Below are 10,148 nucleotides of genomic sequence, written 5' to 3'. Positions count from 1 at the left end.
CCCTCAGCTTAATGTCTCGGTCTGTGCTACTATGTAAGTATTCATGGTGTAAATAATTTTATATCAATCGGACATACTCCTGGACAAACTCCGATTAACAGATTTGTTGGGCAGTATAATTCAATGTGTACAAGTCCCCTATCCTTCACATCAACTCCTACTTCAAGATTTACTGTTCATACTCCACACGCTCAACACAACACCAAACACCATCATCTCCATCGGTGACCGCTGTCTACGGTATTGGCCTTGGCGCATGACGGGCGAGTGATCCGGCCCCTTCTGATGGTGCTACACCATCATCTACATCACAATCACGGTGCTGGTTATGCTCGCAGCCGCCGCCGTGTTGGTGACACATTTTAGGGTGCATCCCGTGCCGCCCACATCGCCGAGTTCCTTGATCTCAGTGCTGGATGGGACAATAGTACGTTGCAGCAATATATTCCTCCTCATGGACATAGAGACACAATGATCGTAAGCCTCGCCGCTGATCCGTTTGACGTGCCGAGGAAGACCGCCTAGCTGCGAAACTACACCGCACGCTCCAGCAACATCGTGCCGCTCGATGGAGCCATGGAGGACGCGCTGAGTAGAGGCTCGGACAGACGAGGGCGCACTCGAAGGTGGGCATGGTGGTGGTTTTCAAGAACTGGGAGCACCTCCCTTGTGGCATGACCTTCTACTGGGAGGGGGGCATTGGCCCCCTCAGCTTAATGTCTCGGTCTGTGCTACTATGTAGGTATTCATGGTGTAAATAATTTTAATGATCATAAGCCTCGCCGCTGATCCGTTTGACGTGCCGAGGAAGACCGCCTAGCTGCGAAACTACACCGCACGCTCCAGCAACATTATGCCGCTCGATGGAGCCATGAAGGACGCACTAAGCAGAGGCTCGGGCAGACGAGGGCGCATTCGAAGGTGGGCATGGTGGTGGCCTTCAAGAACTGGGAGCACCTCGCTTGTGGCATGACCTTCTACTGGTACGGCGGGCACGACGGCTACACCAACTGCATCTCCATGTCCAAGCTCTAGGTAGCTAGGATCGAGTGAAATCTGATTTAAACTTTGAAGTTGTAGAGCTCGCTGAAAATGAATCCTCACCTCCAAATCCCCAAAGTCCGTACCCTCTCCTTTGTAATCCGTCTTTAACGTCCAACTTGTTAGTGGGTCCCACGAAATCGACCCGTCTTTTTTTTTTGACATGGAATCGACCCGTCTTAGTCCAGCCGGACCGCCTCCCAATCTGCGAGATGCACTTTAGACAGACGATGGACAACACCGTCCGGGACGGAGTTCAAGTTCATGTGGTCGCCGCGACACCGCCGCCCCCAGCCACCATCGAGCTCTGCCCCGCGTCGATCCGCGTGGCCACGATGCCTTAGCGTGAGCCCCGCACACCAGCGTCCTCCTGGGCCGCGCAACGCCACCCCCGACGGCCGTCATCGCAAAGGCCGGCGACCGTGCCCCGCACTGGAGATCCTCCAAGGCATGACCTCCCTCCAATCCAGCGTGTAGAAAGGTGTGCGGCAACGACGCCTCCTCCCGCGGGCGCACCTCGTTCTGGTCCTGCCGTCTGTGCGTTTTCTCCTGAGGATGCCAGTCCACCTGCATTGAGAGCGCGGAGGCCGGGACGCCGAAACACCACTGCTTGATGCACTGCTGATCCCGGTGTACAAGTAAGCAGCGGCCGTGTTGGTGCAGCACACCAACGGCCACGGCCACAGAGGACTTGGCCGGGCTCCCTCCCGAGTCCCGCCCCTGCTGCTGCACCTGTTGCTCGCTCTGCTTCTGTGCCGCTGCCGCGCATGGATGCATGGGATGTCGGACGTTCGAACTTCGAAGCAGGGGCCGCCCTAGAAGATGGAGTTGACGGAGGCCATGGACGGGCACCGGCACACCGCCGTGCTCACTGCGTTCCTCGCAGCATCTGCACCATGGGCCGTAACCGTATCAATGGCGGCACGGCCGGCGTGCAGCTCGTGCACAGAATGGCGACCCGCAGCACCTGCACCGCCTCCTCCTCCTCCCGTGCCGCCGCCCCGTACGTCCAGCCGCGCCATCGCCTTCTCCCTCCCGTCCCCGTCCATCTTGTACCGCGCCGCCGGCCCGTGCAGCCGTTCCGCTGAACCAGCCTCTCGTCACGCGCGCCCTGGCAAAGAAGGGGGTGGACATGGACGTGGCGAGGGACGACGGCGACGCATGGCTGTGGTGGCCGCGGTGCAGCTGCAGCTAGCAGCAGCACATGATGCACGCGATGCTTCCAGCTCGGCAGCGTCGCCGCCGGTGTGCAGGGCGAATGCACGCAAGGTGCTCGGTAAAATGCTGCTGCTGTATAAGAGAGAGATTAGAGGAGAGAGGAAATTCTTGTGGAACAAAGCCAAAGTGCATTACTACTTTTTAATTAATTATTACAAGCATTTTGTTTCTTCTCATCAAAGATCGTCTTATACACATGAAGATAGATTCTAGATGATCGAACCCCATGTTACGATTAAAAACAGCGACCATGCGGTGCTTCATAACAATCTTGATGGCCGGCAGCAGTGGATCATACTGTACATAACTCATGATTTACATTGACGTACGTGCAGAACTTGCGCCTAGCTAGCTAGATAATCCGTAGTCTTTGTTATTCGTCCACAGCAAGTTAGATGACATCGCATATCGACACCCTACACCCTACGGTGAGGTGAGTACATGAACAACACAACAACAACAACAGGATTCAGCCCTCTCCCATCCAAATTTTGCTCCTTCGGCGGCTTCATACAGATAACGGAATGCCTTGTATCTCTTGTCATCTTCTACGAGCATGTGCTTGCACACAAAGTCATCCAGGCTCCAGGCTATTACACTTACACACGATCAAATGCTTTTGAAACGGTGCCTGCCAACAAAGTTCAGCCTCAAAGATGCATGCTTTTTAGGGAATTGGTATCTACATAAGAGGTTCAGGATTCATAATAACTTGTTATAGATATGTTATAGGTGCATTAGACTAGATTGTCTGAAAGAAGGGATAAATGTGTCATAGGTACACAGTCATGTGGTCAATTTTCCAGGTTCACGAATGATAATAGTTAACGATGTTGTGAGGGATGAATAACTACAGTAATCCTGATTCGTGATTTCTTTTATCACTACATTATTATTACGAAAAAACTAATGTGAAGTTTTTTCTTTGCAACATACGTAGTTAATACCATCGCAAAAAAAAACATACGTAGTTAATAATGCAGCAAAGCTTAATAATACTCATCACTGAAGCTATATAACAATCACTCTCGCCGTCTCACTCATCAGTATCTCAACTACTATATAGACATGGGAAACCTGGAAACCAGAATACTTTGGCCTTACCTTCTGAATCTCGAAGCCCCAAATTCTAAATTATAGTCTTCGGACCCCTATGTCTTCTGAATCTGTAGGGAATCATAATGGCCAAAACCGTGATACAGAACTTGTATTGGATCTTCTTTACCGTACTCTTGGCCATATTCAGCAATAGTTATTAAGCCACCCACATCTTCATCATGCATATACACAGTTATTGGCATCCTGTGTAAACAAAGTAATTAAATGCTCTTCTTGCTTCATGGACTGTACTGCTTAAATGCATGTTAACCGAGTACTGAGCATACATCAAATCAAGAAGGAACCTTCTCTTTGCATTAACATGAGAACTTCTTAGCTATCTACTTTTAACTGTCACTGGAATTTAGCCAACTTCACTGAATCTGTCTTAGGAAGCAAATATTTCAAACATTATCCCTACTGATATCTGTCCTTCGTAAACGATTGCACATAAGCATAGTAGGAAAAGGCCGAAGACAAAATAGAACGTCAAAAAACATCTTATATTTTGAGACAGAGGGAGTATTAGCTAATAAAATATAAGCCTGCATATTTCATTGCTGGTAGCCACCCTTGGTATCCACGAAGAAGAATGCATAACAGGCCCAATTACTTACTGGAGAACATGTGAAGCCATGAACAGTTCTGGCTCACCACCCCACACATGTGGCTGCCTAATCTGGGAAACATATGTATCGAAATCGCCCTCAACAAACCTGTCCGTCATTGATGCAAGGAAATGCAGCAGTTGAAAACGTACCAATAATAATTATCTATACCGCATTTACATTTTAAAATGAAGAAGAGCAAACATAACAGTAAGAGTGTGCATCGACTAACCATTCAGTCTCTTCTCGTCTAGTGACAAATTCATCGGCAACCTGTACAAAGAAGGATTTGTATAGAAGCTTTAGAGAATGAAAGGCAATCGCACCAGGAACAAAATACCTAGAAACACTCCAGACATACCATTGACCTCAATTCATCAGCTAGCTTTCTCTGAAGATCTTCATTAGGGATAGGTTTCCCCGAGCGGATGCATGCCCCATGAACCACGGAGCGGAATAAGCATCTCCCATCTCCTGGAATCCCTGCCAAATCCAGATAAAACAGTCACAACAGTAGCTTAATGGCATGCTGACGTATCCACAAAATATAAATTTCATAAAGGCACTCTATTTTTGTAACAGAAGCAATTATTAAGCCAAACACAAATGCATTTCTCACCGGTGACAGAATAATCCGTGTAGACTTTCTTCCCATGAGAAGATGACGCTGAAGTTTCTGCACAATTGATCTTTCTGTCCACAGGCATCTCGGCTCTTGCGATCCCTGAAACTGAAAAACCAAAGCAGAGCCCACCAGCCGTAGCTCCTATCTTCTGATGGACGCCTCTCCATTTCCAATTAGTACCCGACATTCTGTCACGTGAAAGCATGTCGAGCTTTACATTAAGACTGCCCTCTCTGGTTGACAATCCGCGACGCAATCGACGGCCCACTAAGCTGACAAAGTACTTGAGACTCTGCGCTTCAGAAGATCTTATGTTCTTATTATGAGAAGAATCGGTTACGCCCAATGTCATATGAGAACGGCTTGACTGCGGTCGGGAGCAGTTCCATAAGACCATACTCTGTGTGGCTCCTCCTTGGAACTGATTGGAATGAGCATACATACTAGTTGAGGCAGCTCGCCGCAAACAGATTGCAGGTGAATAGAGCCGCATCCAGCTCGAATAGTATCAGCTGCACATGTGCAGAGAAATGGCAGTAAGAACTAGTGGAACATAAAAAATAGGGATAATACCATGACACAGACTAATGAGTAGGTCAATCCTAGTCCAATTGACATCTAGTAATACGCAACGGTGCACACCGGGAACTAACAACGTATTTCAGCCGAAACACAGTCCACAACAAGTATTAAGATAACTGCACATCTGCACTCCCAAGCATTCTCTCAGTAAAGTTGTGGACTGACAGACTCGATTGCCTATAGCAAACAACGCAACGCGTGGTATACTCTGCTTGATCTACATAGCCCAAATCTGATGTCATCCTGAAGAAACACGGGAAACTAAATTATGAACTCCCAAGCAAGGGATAAGTGTGCCTAGAAATTTTCAGGAGGCCCCTCTCCGCGAAAAAAAACGCTCCCTCCCCCCGCGTCGCCTCCTCTGGCGGCTCGGGGGCAGCCCCATCGCGCCGCCGCCGGCCCACTCCCTCTCACCCCCATCCGCTTCGCCGCCGCCGGAGAGGACGCTGGCGAAGCCGCGCGTGCCCCAGGGATGGTGGCGGCGGGGCTCCTTTGTGTCGGCGCTCGCCAGCTAGCGGGGATCCATCCGACGGCGCTGCAAGATCCGGTGTGGTGGCCCTCTTCGCCGGCGTCGGGGGGTGGATCCGGGGCTGCTCAGGCCGGATCCGCCGCGTGGTGGTGCGGTGCTGGTGGTGCGGGGCTGATGGCGGCGGGGTTGAGCGCGCGAGGTCCTGCTGGTCCGGTGTCTCGGGGCGGCTCGTCATGACTCTGTGGTGGGCGCTGGCTGGAGGAGGAGAGGCCCGGCGCAGCTGGCTGGTGATGGCGTGTCGCTGCGAAGCGCGCAGGCCGGTGGCGGCTTGGTGCTCCTCACCGCGGAGGCGCTCGTGCCAGGCCAGATCTGCGTTGCCTGGAGGTGAGGGCTCATGGCCGGCGCACGGCAGGTGAGGTGGTGATGCGGAGGGCCTGACGGGGTGTGGCAGAGGAGATGTGGCTCGATCTGGTGGGGGTGGCGCCAGCGGGAGGCAGTGCTGGGTTCTCACGGGCAGGTTGGTGGCGGCGCTGCGATGGCTCGGTCAAGATGGAGTCTTGCGAGCAGCGAGCTTTCGGTCATCCCTGTGCGGCGTGGAGAGCGGCGGTGCTTTCCTGGTGATGCCGGACTGGGATTTCTCCGTGGAGAGGCGGGTCTGATTGTCGCAAGGTCGTTCCTTGGAGTGGGCGACGGCCGTTGCGGGCAGTCCTGGACCTGGCCGGAGGTGCTGGTTGGCTGCGGACCCTCGTGCAGGCTGGGAGTGGATGTGTGGCCGCGGTTTCCCTGCCGGGTGGTCGGTCGTTGGTCCTCGGCTATGCAGCTACTTCGGCAAGTGTTGCGGTGGCGGCGGTGTGAGGCTTCTTGGCAGTGCTACCAATCCCATGGAGGCGTGGCGATGGGCGAAGCGCGGATGAAAATTTTGCACGGCTTCTGCCGGGCCGGCGGTGATGGCATCTGTGGATGTCATTCCCCTCCTTGGAGGCATTGTCGAGCGTGTTCGCCTCATCCCTCGCGCTCTTGGTGTTGGTGGATGTCTCCGGGTGAAAGCCTAGATTCGATGTTCTGATCGGCACGATGGCGGTGTCCTCGACGCCGCTCCTCTGTTGGGAGCATTGTGTTTGGAGACACGACTGGTTCCTCGTTGCTCTCCTCCGGTGTTCGCCGCTATCCTTTTCTGATCTTCAGTGGCGCTATGTACGTTGGTCGTTGGTGAATCCAAGGCGGCGTCTTCCCGGATTGGATCGAGTCCTGCCATTCATCTGCCACTTTCTCTTAGGCGCTCAGGGTGGATGGTGCGTCGACAAGAGAAGTTCTGTGGAAGTGTGGTCTTCGGAGGTGTCCGGCGTCGATCGAGACGCGGTGCTGTGTATCAGTTTAGGATAGGCTTTTTGCATAGTAGCTTGCCTAGCGGTGGTGTTTGTTTGTGGTCTTGTCGGTGTGGTGTTCGTGCTACACTCGTTGTTCGCATCGAGGGGTAGCTTTCTTGTAACTAAATTCTGCCTTTTATAAAGCTATGGTACGCCTAGGCGTACTCTCGAAAAAAAAAAACTCCCAAGCAGGGGAAGCAAATGATTTATCTGCAAGAGTGTCGCCCAACATTCAGAAGCTATCTGATTATCCTCGGCAACAGGAACCGCGCCCAAAACGGCAGAGGCCGGCACGATGCCAGTCATGCCAGGGGGAGGAAGAATGCCCCGCCCCGCCCCGCCCCGCCGTTCTACTAAAAAATTGCAGCAAAATGCAGGTGAAATCTCTTGTGAATAACGTCGCCATGAACCAAATCGGAATTCGCGTGAAAAACACAGATCGGCAACGACGGGTCGAGACAGAAGCGGGCATTACCGGCGTAGTTCGAGGGAGAGAGAATTCCCAATGACGCAGGCGAACGGGGACGGACGGGCGGGCGGGGTTCAGGTCAGGTCTATGAGATGAGAGTTGGCTTCCTCTTCCTTGGGCGGTGGGGAGAAGTGAGCGAGGGGCGAAAGGATAACCAAGCGAGCGGGCTGCGGGAGCTTGCTTGGGGCCGGAACAATGGCGGCGGTGGGAGGAAGAGGACGGGAGAGCAAGCGGCGAGCTCGGGTTTCCCAGGCTCCAGAGGATTCCAGAACCACCATTTTTTTTTGAGAAATATTCCAGAACCAACCAGGAAGAGGAAGAAGTAAGGCATGGATGGGCTTCATCTGTTGAGCTGGAGTGGGCCATACATTCATGCTTAGAATGCTTGCCCAAAACAAATTGATGAACTTTTCCGAATTCGTGATTTTAAAAAAAATTGAAACGTTTTTAAAATTCATGATTTTTTTACAAATTGATGAAATCTTTTCCAATTTTATGAACTTTTTTCAAAATCGTATGAACCTTTTCAGTTGTGTGATTTTTTTTCAAAATTGATGACCTTTTTCTCAGATTTGTGATTTTTTTTGTTTTTCTATTTTCACGAAGAGTCAACAGTCTGTTTGACTGGTCAACCGATTGAACCAGGCGACCAAGCACGAGCGAGTGAGCTTTTCTTTTTAGCGAGCCAACAAGCTTTTTTAGTGAGCCGATGTTAGCTAGGCTAGCCCATAGCGCGTGCGCATGAGCGGTTCTCCCCCAGGACCGAACTCGGCCATGACAACCAGGTACGAGTATGGCTAACCACCTAACCTACTACGTGCTAGTGACCTATTCCAGGGCAAATTATTTAAGAACATTTGTAGTCGCGTAATTTATTACACATGTGCTGTTTACTGTAGTGCTTTGGTTTTTGAATTATTTAAAAACATTCTAATAAAAAGTTCATTAGTTTGAAAAAATCAAGAATTTGGAAAAAGTTTATTGATTTTGAAAACAATATGGCGATTTCAGAAAAAGTTCGTCCATTTTCAAAAAAAGTTCATGAACTTTTAAAGGGATCCTCAGCATTGAAAAAAGATCACAAGTTTTTTCAAAAATCATCTATTTTTAAAAAGTTTACAAATAATTGAATTTTTTTCATCAAATATGGAAAAAGTTCGTCAATTTAAAAGAAAGGTCCATCGATTTTGGAAAATCAATTTTAAAGGAATGTTCATCAAATTTGAAAAAAGTTTCATAAAATTGAAAAGGGGTTCATCAATTTTGAACAAGTTCGTTGATGAAAAAAGTTCGAGAATCTTAAAAAAAGTAAAAGGAAACGGAAAAAAGTAACGAGGCCAAAAAAAATAAAAAATAAACAAACAGGTTATTCGAAAAAGTATAAATGAATGTAACTAGCACAAACGAAATGATGCACCGTTGGTTACTGCGGTAGCACTATCTCCAGCAGTAATGCATAGGCGTAGAGTTCGAATCCCCACCAAAAAGAAAAAAGAGCACCTGACCACCTGTCCTTTATCAATGTACACACACTGGCCTGATCTTTGTACAATCAACATGCATTGCATTGCACGCTCACAAATCACTAGCCGCCGTACACAAACATATTTTTATGAAACACGACACAAAATTGGTTTCACCACAAGGCGCCTAACCATATATGAGTTACGCTCGCCCATACACATATATTCAATCTTAGTTAATTGCACGATGACAGTGGTAACGAATCGTTATAGCCATGAAGCTCAAGCCTGCCCCCGTACTCCTCGGCTAGCTGGGACTCGTCGATGGAGTCACGGAGCGTGGCGTCGAGGTCCTTGTCGGCGACGAACACAAACTTCTCTTTGGTCTTATCATCGATGAAGGGGTACAACATCTTCCATGCCGCCATGAACACGTAGGGCACGTGGATCAGGAGCACCCTCCCCAGCCGCTCCGGGTAGTAGCTCTGCATGATATCCAGCGCCGCCACGTATGCTCGGATGTCGCAGTTCGCGTACCCCCAACCCCAAAGGTCCACCACCACTGCAAACTTTTCTTGTCCTGCCTGCAACCTATGTCAGCATATCAACACACATGCCTATTAGTATATTCTGGCGAGATTACTCATGCATTCAACTAATTGAACCTATATACCTAGTGCAGGTGTTATCGAGGATGTAGATGACATAGCGCTTGAACTCTTCGAGGTTGCGCTTGGCAGGGAAGTTTTTTTTTCGATAAAGGGCTTTTCATTGAATTGAAATATCGAGTTGATACAACCGCATCAAAGATCACCCGACCTCTGCATAGCTAGATGCAAAGGTACACCAGCGGGCGTCCCTTCTTGGCGAAGCCCTGCATATAGAGCTTTGAGATAAATACACCCGTGGTCACTGAAGTTGAGACTAAAGCATGATACGGTCCCTGAACTTTAGAATACGCTCAATACGGTCATTAAATACGAGTTGTGGTAATTATACGGTCACTGACTCGCCGTAGAGCTCCGTATTTTGTCTAGTTGACCGGTCAAAATAGTCAGCATACCGAGGGTTCCATATAAACTACTATACTATTACCTAAAAAAAAAGAGCTGCTATGCTACGTTTTGACATAATCCGTCTGTGTAAAGGTTTCTTTTATCCCGCTTGCCACGGCGCCATAAGCTAGTATGTTGACTGCTAGTGCCTGC

At 49.7% G+C, this 10,148-nt stretch overlaps 1 protein-coding gene and 1 pseudogene across 1 annotated transcript; both read right to left on the bottom strand.

Moving 5' to 3' along the window:
- Positions 1 to 2,508: 2,508 nt before the first annotated feature.
- Positions 2,509 to 7,754, bottom strand: LOC119303604 (OVARIAN TUMOR DOMAIN-containing deubiquitinating enzyme 4-like). The gene is made up of 7 exons (XM_037580735.1): positions 7,484 to 7,754; positions 4,585 to 5,102; positions 4,327 to 4,448; positions 4,198 to 4,238; positions 3,975 to 4,073; positions 3,364 to 3,561; positions 2,509 to 2,890 (listed from the first exon to the last, which is right to left on the bottom strand). The coding sequence occupies exons 2-6, from the start codon at positions 5,081 to 5,083 to the stop codon at positions 3,411 to 3,413; spliced, it is 912 nt and encodes a 303-aa protein (XP_037436632.1). The 5' UTR covers positions 5,084 to 5,102; positions 7,484 to 7,754; the 3' UTR covers positions 2,509 to 2,890; positions 3,364 to 3,410.
- A 1,422-nt stretch (positions 7,755 to 9,176) lies between these two features.
- The window catches only part of LOC119300248, a 16,554-nt pseudogene continuing 15,582 nt past the window's right edge, over positions 9,177 to 10,148 (bottom strand).

This window comes from Triticum dicoccoides, chromosome 5A (genome assembly GCF_002162155.2).
Source record: "Triticum dicoccoides isolate Atlit2015 ecotype Zavitan chromosome 5A, WEW_v2.0, whole genome shotgun sequence".
NCBI classification, from domain to species: Eukaryota; Viridiplantae; Streptophyta; class Magnoliopsida; order Poales; family Poaceae; genus Triticum; species Triticum dicoccoides.
Note: the sequence above shows the minus strand (reverse complement) of the source record. Positions and strands in the feature narration are given on the sequence as shown.

Coding starts and splice junctions, on each gene's coding strand:
- LOC119303604 (XM_037580735.1), bottom strand. CDS start 5,083: ATGCGGCTCTATTCACCTGCAATCTGTTTGCGGCGAGCTGCCTCAACT. Junction 4,449..4,584: donor CACGGATTATTCTGTCACCG/GTGAGAAATGCA, acceptor TGGATTTGGCAG/GGATTCCAGGAGATGGGAGA. Junction 4,239..4,326: donor CTGATGAATTGAGGTCAATG/GTATGTCTGGAG, acceptor TTCTTTGTACAG/GTTGCCGATGAATTTGTCAC.